This window comes from Ostrea edulis, chromosome 3 (genome assembly GCF_947568905.1).
Source record: "Ostrea edulis chromosome 3, xbOstEdul1.1, whole genome shotgun sequence".
Lineage (NCBI taxonomy): Eukaryota > Metazoa > Mollusca > Bivalvia > Ostreida > Ostreidae > Ostrea > Ostrea edulis.
In genome coordinates, this window is record NC_079166.1 from 47,329,685 (window position 1) to 47,347,000 (window position 17,316).

Consider the following 17,316-nt stretch of genomic DNA (forward strand, 5'->3'; position numbering starts at 1 on the left):
AACAATTTATGGACAGCATTGCAATAAGTGAGAAAATGTCAAAAAATGTTGAACTTGGTACAAGAGGTCAAGCTTAAAATCAAAACTGGATTGACGTCCGAAAATGTATTTTGACAGCATCAAATTTTGGTGCTATATGTAAAAGAAGAAAAGTGGAGCCAGATGCACTCGTTTCAAATTTAAGGGGATATAATGACATTCCAAATAATGTAAAGAGTATTTCACATGGACGCAAATATGAAAGACAAGCTTTAAAGGAGTATACAAAGAAACACCAGCAATTATGCAGTGGGTCTGTTTCTGTAGAAGATTGTGTGGTATATCTGTTAATTCAAGATTTCCATTTCTAGGAGCAAATATAGATGGAACAGTTTTTTATGATAGATGTGGGATAGGTAATGTGGAGGTTAAGTGTCCTTATGGATAAAAACAAACAGCTAATGCCAACCCATGGAGGGACATTCTACCTGAAGAATGTGTTACAGATAAACATTTTTACTGCATGTTGGAAGATGGCAAATTAAAACTGAAAACGGACCACAACTACATGTTCCAGATTCAAGGACAACTTGCTATTAGTGAAAAACCTTGGGGAGATTTTGTTGTATGGACAAAAAAAAAAAAAAGGAATATCCATTGAACGGATATCATTTAATGATTGGTTTAGCTTCCTAAACTTAAATTGTTTTACATGCTATCTTTTGTGCCAGAATTATTCTCACTCAGAGTAAAAAGGGGGTTAAAACTTTATTGACATTACATGACATAGAATACCATGTACTCTAGTGGCCAACATTTGTGATTGATATCAAGTTATATCGACAGTTGTTTCTTAAATATAGAATGGCTATTTGTGAGTTCTTTTTGAAAACTTTTGGCATGTTCTATGTATAATATAGTAGTAAATTTTCATATATTGGCATAATTCTTAAAATTGCAAGTTTAGTAAACAATCTATTAAAAGAATTTTCATATTTTATTTAATACTTGTATAAATAAATGTATTGTTGAACATAATCAAGACATAAAAAGAAGAACACAACAGAAATAGTAATTGTATAAAATGTATATCAACCATAAACACAAATTCTATAAAATGAATACAATTTTGTGTATGTTAACAAATGCAAGGTTGTGAAAAATCTTGTATAAGCACATGATCAAACTATACAATGAATTATTTGATTTATTGTGACTAAGACTTGGAGTGTGTGTGTTGAATATATATACCTTGTATTTTATGAATTAAATGTTTGTACATTGATAAATACTGATTAAAAATACCATATGTACCAGCAGTATTAAAATTCATAATTGTGTATTGTAAGATGTAGATTATATTTTATTGAAGTGAAAGAGAAATTCTAATATTATATTTTAATCTTTTTTACTTTTCAAATAATATCATGACTAAAAACTTAATTTACTGGCAAAGATGTATCTAGTATAGCATGTCAAATGACAAATTTATTTCATTAGAGAAGGGAGGAGATTGATCATTTGTTCAGCAAGATGTGCCTCATTTAGTGGAAGTGTGCCACCAAGGATACGGTAGTTTTTCACTTGTTCCATTTTCATTTCAACTACAATACGAGTTGATGCTATTGCTTGAGTTTTAAAGAATTCACTGGGAGTCATTTGCCTATTACCAGGGATTCTTGGTGGTATGTTGAGGTCAACATCAGCTGGTAAAAGATCCTCAATGGTGAAACCTTTATCAGCCATTATCATGTCTCCTGGGCTCAACTTTGGTAAAAGGCCATCTTGTTGTACTATGTGACGATCAGAAGCATAACCACACCATAGCCTAGATACAAAAGTCACAAATCCATTCGGTGGAACACCAATAAGAATCTTGAAAGTGTTGGAGTGCTTGTACTCGGACCATGTTAACCACTGAGCAATCAGAGAAAAAGGTTTCTCTGTATACAATTATGTACAATCAATAACAATACGACAGTTCTTGTAATCACGAAATCCACTTGGGAGATTGCACATTATTTGCTCTCTGGAGGGCCATGGTATTAGTCCTTTACAATGGTCATATAAGAAATTCGTCCAAGTCTTTATGATCCGAGAAACGGTTGTGGTAGATATACAAAAGATATCTGCTAGATGCTCTTGCAATAGACCCAGTCTTGTCTCATACACACCAAAAGAAATTCATCTGCTGGTCGGAGGAAACGTTTTCTCCCTGGTTTGTGTCCATCAGTTTGGTGATAAGCTGGTATGGGTGTGTTAGCACATCTTTGTTCTCCTTCCCAGTAATAAAGTTTGTCTGCACCATGTTTAACTAGTGTGTTCAGATAATGCCAGAACATAGCAAAAGATACAAAACCGGTGTAAAATCTTGTTTTCTCATCGTTGTATCTTAGATCCACTGGTGAGATATATGGTAAGGAAACTTGTGTACAAGCATCTTGCATCACTGGAGAGGGTTCTCCAACTTGGATTTCTTTACTCTCAGTTTCACTCTGTTCAGTGTTGCATCTTTGATGTATGAATTTTGAAGGGTGTTGAGCACTTTCACTTTTTTCCGACACAATAGGAACAATGTTTTCTTTTGTTTCGTCTGTGGAGTCGTCCAATACAAATTCCTCTTCAGTGTTACATGCAGTTTCTGCAAGATGTCTAACGACAGGTCGTCTTTGCTTTACAACTACAGGTTGCTTTGATGGAAATATAGTAGGTACTGATGAGTCATTAAACTCTCCTTGGAAATGCTCTGAACAAACTCTAGTACTGTCATTAACAATTAAATCTGCACGCACATTTCTCAGCCTGCGAATCCATTCTTGTTTTAGTTTGGGTTTTTTTTCTCTGACATAGGTAGCCGATGGAGAACAATTTTTATGCCTTCCGGGGTAACTGTTGATGATGTATTTAAACATCCTGGAACACAGCAGTACTTCCTTCCCATGCTGCAAAAATGGAAACAAATTAAACCTTCATTGCAAAAACTATCTGGGCAAAGTAATGTGTCATAAAATTTCGCTGAAATGGGACATAAAGACCCAATTTTAAGTTAACACCCCCAAATTTTACTTGTACCCTGATCGATGGTAGGCCGCCAGTCAATCAAACTTTTAACAATAGATCTCAGGTGGAGTGACATCTGCAGAGACTGTGTTCTAGAGGGACTCCAGAGAGGTGTTTTGATAACAATAACAGTCGATACTTACCAGCCTCTTTAGATCTTAAGGAAGCCCAATCTACCTGAGTTTTGATAGCATCGACCTGTCCACTGCTTCTTTCTCGTAATTCAAAATTTAAAAAAAACCCACCCTGAACAAAGCAATTTTGACATAATTGTATCCCCCTCTATATATACATGTATTATAAATTACACAATCAGAAATGAAAGAATATTTTGCACATTGATTTCTAAAATTTGTAACTTATTGAAATAATTTATATTATCAATTTATGATAGCTTAATATTTATAAAAGAACTTATTCATTGAGTCAATAACTTAGAAGAAAGAGGGGTTGGGTGTAGATTGTGTGTCAGCTACCACTAGGAATACAACCATTATACAATCACTATGACCACAGAAACTCTGCAGACAGCCCTGAGACATGTCCTGTGTATACCAAAACTATATACAACACCCTACTCTCTTGGTCATGTAAATTTCAGGTAAATAACAATGACCATAGATGAGTTCCACCCACATCCAGTGATCCATGCAGAAACCATATGGCATTTTGGGGGGATGTATGCACTCCCCCTAAAATTGACCAACCAGAGGTTGATTTTTGATAAAGTGTGAAACAGTGATTATATGCATGGTCATAAAATGTTTAACTTATTTCTGAGTAAAAAAAAATAATGGGTAGTGAAATGTAAAGGCCTCGCTCAGCGAGTCCCTACCCACCACAGGTACCTGAAGTATGGATAGTTTGTATAAATCTTATGTACATACCCCTGCCCTTCTAGAATGAAATTATTTTATACAAAACCAAATATGTATTCAAAATATGTTATTTCCCCGATGATCACCCTCATAAATCGTTCAGAATAGTCTGCGTCTACCTTCTGTAAGCTTTTGAGATGACCACTTGTGAGACAGTGAGATACTAATATTTCCCCACCGAAAAACTTGGGTTCGATGAGATAAATGGCAGAATGAGACAAATAAAACGGATGGCATGGGATTTAGACGGAAGACAAAGTAGAACTACATTAGCCTGATGAGATATTTGCAGTCATATTTTTCAGTCCCCAATCATTGTTACCAATAACTCTAATCAATCTAAATTGTATTATAATCAAAACTTTGTTAACTACATGTATGCTATGCATGTCTGTCTCTTGTATATGTCTTAAATCATAACTTTAATTCATAAAATTTATTAGGTCAAACATATTTAATGTACTGAAATGTAACAAGAGGCCCATAGGCCTTATCGGTCACCTGAATATTAGTGAAAAAGTATCGCTACTTCCATGGGCTATGAAATCTAGAAAAAATTTCCTGTTCTGAATATCTAAGCTAAATTCTAATGTTCAGCAACAGTATAAAACAAGATGTGTTCTTAAAACTTCACTGCCCTCAAAAGTGCATACACTGATGAAAGACTTTAAATAATATACATGATATAGGTGTATTAACATTAAAACAACAAACTATATGACTAATATGGACTCATCCTAAAGTCATAACCCTGGGTTGTGAAATTCACCATTCCTTGTAAATCATTTTCTGCTATTCCCAAGTATGCATTTAGATTTTCTACAGTATCAGCAATCTTCCACATAAATACTATATATACAAAGTTTGGCCCCACCCTGGGGTCAAGACCCTGACTCTGCATGGGACATTCAAATCTACAATTTTGGTAAAAGCTAGACTACCTGCTCTATCCATTTAGTTTTTGAAAATTTGTCATTTTTGGGCAGTTTATGCCCTGCCCCTAAGGCATCAGGAATCCTGAAATTTACAATTTATCTTCCCTTTCTTCCAAATATCTTTCATACCAAATTTGAAAAGAATTGGAATGATAGTTATCAAGAAGTTAAAAATCTCTTTTATTCACACATTTAATAACTGACCATTTTGGCCCCACCCTGATACTACCTGTTCTTTCTATATATCTATTTACTTTCAATTTAGTATCAATAGCACTATTTAGAAGATGTTATTTAAGTGTTTTACACATAAACACTATATAACAACTTTGGCCCCGCCCTGGGGTCAGAACCCCTACCCCGGGGATCATGAAATTTACAATTTTGGTAGAGACCTTCCTGTTCTACATTACTATGTATTTAGTTTTTCTTACATTTGTGTGCATGGTTCTTGAGAAGAAGATTTTTGAAAATTGGTCATTTTTGGGCAGTTTTTGCCCTGTCCCTAGGGCCCCAGGGGTGCAGGAATCCTGAAATTTACAATTTATGTTCCCCTTGTTCCAAATATGATTCATACCAAATTTGAAAATAATTGGAATGATAGTTATCAAGAAGTTAAAAATGTCTATTGTTCACACATTTAATAGTCCCTGAAATGATCTACTTTCCCACTTGAACGGTGAACGCACAAAGAGCAAACGATGAACGCACGCAGAGCGAATGGTGAACGCAATTTGGTGAATGGTGAGCACACGGTGAACGCAAACTGAACGGTGAGCGCACGGTGAACGCAAAATGGTCCATTCATTCGGTATATTTCGGATTTTTCCCTACGATTGTACTTACTTTATAATCGGGTAGAGAATTAATATATATAAAAATACATCTGTTCATTTTTGTCCAAATACTGAATGTATACTTCTCATAAAAACAATCGTATATTTCACATCAATGCACGTAACAATGATGGTCAAACAAAAGAAAATTTCATGTGTTCATTGTTTACAGTATTGAATATTCTGTACAGATACATGTATACATGAAAACTAGAAACATGTATTTTATAATATTTAGAATTCTTGGCGTTTTCATAAATCGTGAATATCGGTGCTTTATCTCGGTATGCTACATGTAATTATATATATTGACTTAGATGCAAATTAGTATTATATTTCTTAATACAAGAGTATAAATTATGCATGTGAATTAAAGATAGTCTAGTAATTAGCGCCAAGAATTTACAGATGCACATGCATGACTTCAAAATTTATGTCTATAAGCACGGTCATTTGGATAACACGCAATTTAAAAAAAAAACATCCCTGAAAGCCGAAAGGAGTCGAGATAAATGCATTGAACAACCAGCACGGGTAGAACAGGTACATCGTGTAGACACCTGAACGCTTCTAAATAGTATAAAAGGTTTATTCCCACGTAGATTTTGCGCAATTCACTTTACTGTAAATAGAGATAGAGTATATTGAACTGAGGAAATAATCTCCCAGAATTAATGTACATACGTACAAAATAAATAGTGTGACCATGAATTTACATTTAGATTGTGCAATATTTGTATATTTTTGATACGGATAAAACTGTTTATTGCACTAAACTATACGTATATTATATGTGGGGCAGAAATATACGAGAAATATTTCCTCTTTATATTAGAGACAAACGGTTCAAAACTTTTAAATTTGGGGAAAGGAGTGTAACGTGTTTAGGTTCGATGATTCGGACTAGTCTGGGGCAAGTATGATAATTGATAAATGAATATGTATTTTTAAAAAATGAACAACTAAGATAATGAGTCAATATATACAAATAGTATTCAGGATTACCAATCCTAATCACACATAGCAACGAAACCTATAAGTTATGGGTAAACAAGGCTAGAACCTTAATATATATGCTAGTCTGTATCCACTACCGGACAGATACTAGTGTAGTATGTAAGTCCTACAACAACCAGACAAATCTCGACACCAATAAGGCAATAACAGAGGAAATACTTTATTATTATCCTCTAGACCAGTATACTCACCACCGTTTACTGAATTACATTAATAAACCCGTATTAAATATTGTTGTACCTTCTCTTCTAGCTGCTGTCGAGCTCCGAAATTAAACTGTGATCTATTGCCAGAATGCCCGTATTTATACTACTGAGCACCAGAACTACCCTTGGATGCTATCGTAATGCCATATGATAAAGCCCGCTTGACGTAAGCTTTATATTTAGCCTCTTACAGGTTATGATACATCTCGAACCCGATCTCAATTTGTCAGAGTAGTAAATATATTTATTGACAATGTCTCTCATAAAGATAGGCGTAAAATAATCAGAAATATTTGTCAAATCAATCTGACATTTGAGAACGAATGTGCATTGAAATGTACAGCATAGCATAGTTTTTTAAGTAAAAGAGAGAGGGAGGGTGTTAAGAAAAATGATGAACTTATATAGAATTCTTGTCAAGTGAGACAAAATAAAATATAATAAATTGTGCTTTTCTCCATACTTGAAAATATTAAAATGATAATTCTGGTGGGTGCGAGGTATTTATAAACTGAAACTGCCTCATTTTCGTACACGCTCCTTTATTTTTATGTTGTCGCAATACGAGGAGCTGATTTTAATCAGATTGGTCCGAAGGAACAGTAAGAGTTATCAATTGACAAGTAAAAATTTAAGTTGATAGCACAAGTGACCAGTGATTAGAAATATTTATTTATGGTCCTGTAATTTGGTTATAGGAAGGTCTTTGGTATCCTTTGATTATTTACAATTTCATTTCTCTTTCAGAATATAATTCATGATAGATACAGAATTTATATGGTGTGACCACTGACCAGACTGGTTTTAATATGCCATTCTGAGAATTACACTATGCAGACCTGGATCAATGTTTATATAGTTCCAAAATGAGTTTACTCAGAATGACACTTCAGTTCATGCACATTTTAGGTAAGTCCAATGAGACTGCTAGGCCTATATGTATAGTGGATGGGAAGTCCATGACCCTGATATGTCTTAAATTTGTCTGACAGCAGGTCAAATTGGGATGAATTTAATTCCACTATTAGTTTCAAATCACTGATTTAATTTGAACAGATCATACAAACTGTTTCTATTAATTTTAAATAGATATATAACATGTCCACAAAATAATTGCATTATTATTTTTTTTAGAATGTACGTCATCAATGTTCTCCCAAAGGAAAGTGAGCAAAAACTTATCCAGAGAATCAACAGCACATTTTTGTGAAACTTTTTAAAATGTGCAGATAATATTGCTGTTAAAATATTTTGTATCCTATGATCTGTAATAAAATATAAGTGGCATATTGATATAACTTTAACTTAGTTATAACTTTTTAACTAAAATGGGTAGGGATTTTATATTTGCCATTTTTATTCTTTGTGACAAAAAATATTTTTTAATATATATACAAACTATATACATGTATAAGTACCTCATTAATGACCTTTTGACCTACTAAGGCTTTCTGATGGTACCAAATTTGATCTTCTGACCTTGACATGAATTTTAACCTACTTGTCTTGAAAAGCGTTAAGTTTGGGCCGGCATGGAAATTATTCTACTTTCGTTTTTAAAGGTCACGTGAATATGAATTGAATTTATAAAATAATCAAATCAAAGACACACATACACCTTTAATACCTCAAATTTATTTTCTTTTTACAAAAATCGGACCAAATTTCGTTCATTTTCAGCCAAAATGAGTACTGATATGTTATATCTCAATTAAGAGCTAAAAAGTTGGGATGTCGGTTACTTTTTTCGCTAAATTTCAAACTATCTTTAAAGGATAAGTGGAAAAATACCTTTCTGCCTTATCTTCGAATTCTTATATCGTTGGGTGAGTGTGTGTGTGTTTTGTTTCAGTTCATCCTTCGCTACATACATGGACCCAATTCATAAATTTAAGCCTATTTTTTTCTCATTCAATAATACTATCAACAATATAAGGGTGTGTATGTGTGTGTTTCACTTAATATATCCTTATTCGCATATGAAAATAACAAATCATGATCATTAGGAGGAGAGGGCAAGCGCTCATCCAATTCAATATTTTCTCATTCAAAACTACTATAAAAAAGAGGGGGGGGGGGGGAAAGAGAGGGAGGAAGGGTCACCCAATATATCTGTATTCGCTTATGAAAATAACAGATATTGATCATTGACAAAATAAAGTGGGACATGGGAGACCCCCCCCCCCTCCCTCCCTATGATCTAAGTGCCTGGCAATAGCAGATAAATATACCACATTGTCTATACACGTACTGAAACAACTTCCCAGAGTCCATTTGAAGAATAACTGATACCTGTTCCAGATATATACATACACATTTGATGTGTTTACATCAGTAAAACTAAGCAATGCTAGATTTAGACTGAATGTCAGTGCATGCAATGACATGCCCACCGACTGATGTAATTTTCATTTATCAAAGATGAAGTGAACACTATATGGAGAGAGAGAGAGAGAGTTGGAACTACTCTTTGTTGACCATTTAGGGGAATGTAAAGATACAAACACGGACGCATTTTTGTGAGGTTTTTAAATATATTTGCTATATGAAATATACCATCTGAAGTTACATGTAATTATTTGACGTGTTTTGCGGTACCCAAGAAAATGATATCCCATTTATGCAACCTAAATTTGTATCGTTTAGTACATGTACCATGCTCTATTCAATATATTTTGTAAATACCCACAGCAGGCAGACATATTTCATTTGTATGTACTGTAACTGATATTACATACACATGTAAGCAGACCACTTATATAGTACTTGGTGTACATGGCATATAACAAATAATTTTATCCGACTCAATCGATGTTTTTAACTATATGACCAAAAAACAAAAACAAAAATTCAAGAGCCATTTTATTTTCCATAATTCATTTGAATAGGACATCGAACAGTGCCTTTGAAAATATGATTGCGTTCTACTCAACAATTTTTGGCCAATACATGCATTATTTTCCTCACTCTAATTAAACACAAGATTCTTCTGCAGAATGTCTATGAACCAGGGGTCGAAATTAACTTTGTCTTCCACAGGCTAATTTTAGCCTGTGGGTAAAAGATCCACAGGCTAAAATGAAAACCTACAAGCTAAAATAAAAATAATGAAGCAGTGCTCTTTTTTCATATTTTTTTTTTAAATCAATGATTTTCCCCACCATTACTGAGCCTAGTGGGTCAACAGGCATCGTTTGGACAAAACACTAATTTACGTATGTCATATGATGCAATGTTTAGGTCTCTTGACCATCGCACCTCTAATATTCACAACCTGTTTACTGCAGGTATAGATCCAATGTCTTCCAATTTCATGCCACGTCAGGGTTGTCACGAGTAATTTTTCAAAGTGAATCGCAGACTCGTGGTTTATAAGCAGCACGATCACGAGTCCCATGATTTTTTTTTGTTTTTGTTTTTGGTAATCCCCTACACAGTGAGCAGTGTACTTGTGCCGTGACTGCAACCCGACCTCAGTATGAAAATGAATTAATGTAGATAGAAAATTCTGATTAAATTAACTACCGGAAGACTTGAATTCCAAGTATGAGCTTTTTGTTATTCATTTATCTAACAAGAAATCAGAATTTGTTTTACCAAGTCAATTTAATCACCCCTATAAGTAAACAGGTCTATATTTTTCATTATAATGCGATGTCCGACCTCTAAAGCATTTATTTGACGCCGAGTTTCTTAAATAATCATAAAAGAAAATCCGGATAGAAACAGTTGTTGAAATCATTCGTTCATGTAAGCGTTTGTATGATTTTGAGTGCAAGTTTAAGAAAAGCGAATGGCGCATCGCAGCTTAAAACGGATACAATATGATCATGGTTTGTAAATCCCCACTCGCTAAGATTTGCGAGTGTCCACAATTTTTACTCGCTATTTTTCAAATCTACTCGCAATTTGCGAGTATTTCTCGCTAATTTCGAGCCTTGATGAACACGATAATGTTACATGTAAATGCATAATGTATTTTCCATAGCATGCCAATTTTTAATAGTCTTTGATCTCAATGCGTATTTTTATATAAAAAGTTAAAATTGTAACTTTTATAAAAATATTCTAGAAGAATCGGGGGGCTGTAAATCCTATAAGGTCGATGATGTTGTGCTGAAAAAGCGACCATCGGAAAACAGCATCAGAGTTAACAATGCAATATTGTAAAGTTATTTTCTCAATATCAGCAACAAGTATATGAATGAAACCAGAAAATGATCACCTTTCTACCTGCAAAATATAATCGGCTTTTGAAGCACAGCGAATTTTGGCCAATAACGTCCCTTGTTCTTTGAGAAGAATTGGATTGTTAGTTATCAAGAAGATATTAAAAATGTTTTAATTGTTAACGCACGACGGACGACAACAATTGCAATAGGTCACCCGAGTTTACTCAGGTGACCTAAAACTTTGAGTGTGCAATTTGCAATATATCATTTTTAAAGTTCTTCTATGAAACACAAAAAAATATTTCTTACAATAATAGTGGTACATGTACTAAAAAATTTGATGCCCTTTGGATCAGATGGAACCAAATTTTTCCTTAGCTCGATCTCTCTTTCTTTCTTTCTCTCTCTCTCTCTCTCTCTCTCTGAAATACCTAAACACTATATCATATTATAAAGATATACTATGAAATATATATATACAGAATGTGTGTTGAAAAAAAAAAATCTGAAGTAAGTCAAACTCCAAAGTGGAGGTCATAAGGTCCACATGCCAAACATGAAAGCCCTGCAAGCTCAAAGCTTTAAATTTATGGCCAAGATTAAAGTTCTTGCAGAAAGACGGATGGACAAGACAAACTGACACAATGATTCCATCATACCCTCTCCTAAACTTATGCAGTTACTGTGATCTCTTTAAGAGAACATGCCATTACAAAATCTGAAACTAAATGGCTAAGTCCATAAAGTTAAAAAAAAAAACTACCATAAATGTTAAATCTCTATCAAAATAGCAGGCGCACACCTTCATCATCCATATAAGACATGAACAAAGTTTTAATCAAATCTCTTCGTTGATTACGTACATGTTAAAGATACATGTACGATCTGGACAATTTAAATTACGTTTACAGGTGGACAGAGAAGGTGAACCCAGCTAGTATATCCCCCAAAAATTTGCTTGTCACTGTCACAGTTGTAATAAAGGTCCTGTACATGCATATAAAGACATGAATGAAAGATGTTTAAGATGTAACAATTAAATGTATACCTGCAACTGGTTTTAAATGTACTGCTGCTGCCATTGATATATTATCACTGCTATCAGTACAAGAACCTCCTTTTTGACTCATGGGAGTTGCATCCTTATCTACAAAGAGACTCAGTTACATGTACGTACTGGGACTAGCATATAGCTAAGACACTTACATGTCTCTTGATCATTAAACCCTCTTATGAATTTTTCTCAAATATGATAACACCCTATCCTCTGTAATATATTCTTTTAATAAGAATACTTGATATGTCACTGTCTCATATTTCTGACATATAGACTAAGAGGCGAGATCAAAAGATCAATATTGGATAAAAATCTAAATTCAAATAGTTAGGGAGATCATTAAGGAGCGATAAAATATCCCGTAACTTTCTGTCATTTGGCATCAATTACACTTATAAATAAGTGAAAAATGAAAAAAGACAAGTCACTGTTAAAAACCACATACTGTAATGACATTACATTTTAATGAACTTTATATAGTTTTGATAAACACTTTCATTTGTGAATAAAAAGTAGAAAGGGTACATGTATACAGTGCGTCACCTATAATCGTATCTTCTTACTTGACAATACGCAAGATCGTAAATACCGAGCTAGTGCTAGCGGAACTCTCTTGTAAAGAAGTCCGGAAAAGCGTCTCGATCTTGGGCATTTTTTGTTTATTCAAAACATGGCATCGGAAGACGATTTAACCTCCATGTGCTTTCCACAATTAAAAGCATTTTGAAATGAAAGGTGTGTAAAAACGTCTGGATACAGGAAAAATGAACTTCTGAATTTAGCTCGCGAAGCTATATATTTTGACGCAAGCTCTTCTCAGCTTTGGGAATTTCCTGGCTAACAGCAGTGGGAAAAAATCCACCACATTTCCATAAAAATATATCAGTTGTGGATATTTCTGCGTATTACGTTTCTTTCTTGAATCATTACTACACAGTCTACTGCAATGCAATGATAGTACACCATTGTTAAAATGCAGTGAATCGATCACGACAAAAGTTGCAGGAACTGGTATTATTTACCAACATGCCCAAATTCCCACATACTCTGGGTCTCGCGAGACTTTGAAAGGGGAAAGTAAAATTTAAAACCAAGACAGAAAAAGTAGTCGCGATCTTGCGTATTAGTTTCATCATATTTCGTTTTAAAGGGGGGTGGGGTAGGGTGGGGTGGGGTGGGGGTCTTGGTGAAAACTATGTGAATTTAGTGTTTTGCCCGACATTGAACTTTTGATCTCGCCCCAAACATAATATACATATACACATGTATAGGAAATATTCACCCATTTAACACTCTCAAATTTGCCTTAAAATCATTTACTTTGTGAAACTTTATAGCCTGACTGGTCAAAATTTGTAAAAACAAAAAACAAAAAAAAAAAAACACAAAAAACAAGAGTCCCAAGGGCCACATCGCTCACCTGAGTTACCTTGGCCCATATCTGAAGACTTTCCATATATATTTGCATGTAAAACCTTAGTCCGTATTGTGGCCCCAACCTACCCCTGGAGGCCATGATTTTTACAAACTTGAATCTGCACTATGTAAATCTCAGCTCCTCTGACCCACTGGTTCTTGAGAGGATGATTTTTAAAGGTTTTTTCTATTTAATCCCAATTTCCCATGTAGAACTTTGATCCCCTATTGTGGCCCCAATCTACCCCCGGGGGCCATGATTTAACAAACTTGAATCTACACTATGTCAGGAAGCTTTTAATAAATCTCAGCTCTTCTGGCTCATTGGTTCTTGAGAAGATGATTTTTAAAGATTTTCCCTATATATTTCTATGTAAAACTTTGATCACCAATTGTGGCCCCAATCTACCCCCTGGGGCCATGATTTGGATAAACTTGAATCTGCACTATGTCAGGAAGCTTCATGTAAATATCAGCTCTTCTGGCTCATTGGCTCTTGAGAAGAAGATTTTCCCTATATATTTCTATGTAAAACTTTGATCTCCTATTGTGGCCCCAATCTACCCCTGGGGGCCATAATTTGAATAAACTTGAAATCTGCACTATGTCAAAAAGCTTTCATATAAATTTCAGCTCTTCTGGCTTATTGGTTCTTGAGAAGATGATTTTTAAAGATTTTCCCTATATCAGGCTGTCCAGCACCCTTGGACAAAAAAATAAGGGCAAATTTTAGGGGTAAAATATTAAAAAATTAGGGCTAAATTAGGGCTAAAATTAGGAATTTTTAACCAAATTGCGGAAGTTTTAATTATTTAAAAGGACTTACCTTGTCAAATTTGACAATAAAGAAACTCACATGACACACAAATAAGATGTAAGTACAGGAAGGGCGTATTCCAGTGTTCCATGGTCTCAGCTATTATTGGCTATAACCTAAAATCTCAACTCTTTATCACAAAGTCACAACCAATAAACAAGCATGACACATGGATCCACAGGTCAACTGTCTTTCACTGCATCAGCATTATCTGAATAAGAACTGCAATCTACGTTAATAACACACATTTTGTATGAATGCATTTTGATTTTTCAAGACTGATAAAAAAGTAGGAATTGACATGAAAAATAAGGGCTTTTTTAGGATTTCCCCTCGAATTTTACATTTATTTTTTTTAGGAATTTTAGCAAAACTGAAAAAAATTAGGAATTTTTAGGAATTTTAGGGCCGCTGGACAGCCTGCTATATATTTGCATGTAAAACTATGATCCCCTATTGTGGCCCCAATCTACCCCCGGGGGCCATGCTTTGAACAAACTTGAATCTGCACTATGTCAGGAAGCTTTCATGTAAATATCAGCTCTTCTGGCTCATTAGTTCTTGAGAAGAAGAGTTTTAAATGACCCCACCCTATTTTTGCATTTTTGTGATTATCTCCCCTTTGAAGGAGGTATGATGGTCCTTCATTTGAACATTACCCAAGGATGCTTTTGGTCAAGTTTGGTTATAATTGGCCCAGTGGTTTTTGAGAAGAAGATGAAAACGTGAAAAGTTTACAACGATGCCAATGCCGTCGCCAACAGACAACGGACAAATTTTGATCAGAAAAGCTCACTTGAGCCTTCGGCTCAGGTAAGCTAAAAACCCAACAAGGTTTGTATAGACTAGCAGGCTATAGGAGCTAGATGTAAAAGAGAAGAGGAGTCTTTGTTAAAATACATACATTATATATATAATTATCTGATTTCAGATACTACATGGTTTATATTTCTCAGCAACAAAATGCTTTTAAACTATTGATTTGAAATAATAGATTTGGTTATTTTCAATATTAAAAAAGACATACTGGACTTTTACTCTAACTCACGAGTAACACTTTTCTCATTGTTTGGGCAACTATATTTCTCGGACAATAATTTGCAAACACAATTTTAAACATTTTTGAAATTTTATGAATAAAATAATTCACTAATAAGCAATGAACATAAAAACTTTCAAAACACTCTGGGAAACAAACATATTTTGACAACTAACTGTCAATGAATTATCATTCGTAAGTTTAAATAATTCAAATCACTTTAATTATTATATATTTGTGCATCCCTGATATGAACACAGGCACGCACCCTTTATTACACACCTTAGCTGTATCAGTACCCTTTATTTTACCCTTTATTTCATCCCTTATCGTACCTTTCTGAAATGCCTCTGTATAATTTTCATTCAGAGTACATCCTAACACCAGGGGTCACGAGTGGTTGTTGAGAAGAAGATTTTTAAAGATTTTCCTTATATGTTTGTATGTAAAACTTTGATACCCTATTGTCGCCTCATCTTACCCCCGGGGACCATGATTTTCACAAACTTGAATCTGCACTATGTCAGAAAGCTTTCATGTAAATTTCTACTTTCCTGGCCCAGTAGTTTTTGAGAAAAAAAAATTCAAAGATTTTTCCTACACATTATTATGTAAAACTTTGATCCCCTATTGTGTGTGTGTGGGTGGGGGGTGGGGGCATGATTTTAACAAACTTGAATCTGCACAGAAACTGCATGGTAATTTTGTCTGTAATAATAATAGTAGGAGGGGGGGGGGGGGTCTTATATCATATACCATCCCCTAATAAGGGGTAAAACTAATTTTATTAGTAAGTTGTATGGTATACAATTGTAAGACCCCTACTATTATCATTACAAAATCAATGGTTGAACCGTTCCTGTGGGTCGAGATGCAGACGACATGCTAGACAGTGTTCATATGTCTAACAGATTTATTGTGATTCGGTCTTTGCAGTTATAGGCAAATATCGATCATTTAAATTCTCTAATGCATTTTATCACAGGATTTAAGAGTAAATGTAAATATATATACATATGTTGATATTAATGATAAAAGTAAACTAAATTTTAACTAATATGCTGCTTTAGGCAATGCAGCATACATGAATATCACCATTTCTGGTGATTATAATGCACGGACAGCTAGCTAGTCTATATACTCTCAAACGTGTGAAGCTTCAAAGATTTATTTTTAAGCAAACTTTGAAAGTACACTGAAAATACAATTCTATAACTATATGATATTTACCTAATAATTAACTCTCAGATAGGTTAAGGAAGTGAATACAATAAGTGAATCAACATTATAGCATGTATTAATCAAAATGAAAAATGGAGGAAATTCGGATTCATTGAAAATTTGACAATATATTTCTAGAGTGTTTTAAAAAATGAACGATGATGGTAGTGCTGCTAAATTATTTATATAGAGAAAATTTGAAGACAATAAAATCATATAACTTGTATTTTTCGAAGGCAATGAACAATTTAATTAATTTACTGCACTTCAGGTGGACAGTGACGGACCAAAATTTCAGGTACTCAGCTAGCTAGACCTTCCGATTTTTTGTTGGTCTCGAGCCTCCGCATGCAGTCCACAATTTGTGTCAAACCAATAAATATATTTTTTCATTTGATAACTCATTCCCTGGGAATTTTTGTTGACAAATTGGGAAAAAATACTAATACTATTTTGCAATGGGAATGGGACTGAAATTTGGCCCCCTACAAAAGAGTGGAAAATCCCTGAGTTAATTAATTCATATGTCAGTTTCAATGAGAATGAGTGTTCACCTTAAGAGGCGACTCAAATGACAGCTCTCTTATGCAAATTCAAAACAGTACCAGATAATTGATTGCTTATGAATTGGTTTGGGGAGGGGGGAGTAAATTAAGTCATTAGAAATTAGCTTAGATAATCAC

General features: G+C 34.2%; 1 protein-coding gene and 1 long non-coding RNA gene across 3 annotated transcripts in view; one reads left to right on the plus strand and one right to left on the minus strand.

The window, feature by feature from the left end:
- Positions 1–963: 963 nt before the first annotated feature.
- Positions 964–17,316, minus strand: part of LOC125677203 (uncharacterized) — a 61,599-nt gene continuing 45,246 nt past the window's right edge. The window contains exons 6-7 of one of the 2 annotated variants that reach the window (XM_056157987.1): positions 12,132–12,230; positions 964–2,921 (exon numbers count right to left, since the gene is read on the minus strand). Coding sequence is in view for 1 of the 2 variants with exons in the window: in XM_056157986.1 (XP_056013961.1) it covers positions 2,112–2,891 (780 nt within the window). In the remaining variant the exon portion in view is untranslated. Of the gene's footprint in view, positions 2,922–6,945; positions 7,070–12,131; positions 12,231–17,316 lie in introns of those variants that run through there. The other variant, XM_056157986.1, reaches the window with a different exon arrangement.
- Positions 7,520–8,132, plus strand: LOC130052591 (uncharacterized). The gene is made up of 2 exons (XR_008800937.1): positions 7,520–7,820; positions 8,046–8,132. It is a non-coding gene; the product is annotated as an uncharacterized LOC130052591 (long non-coding RNA).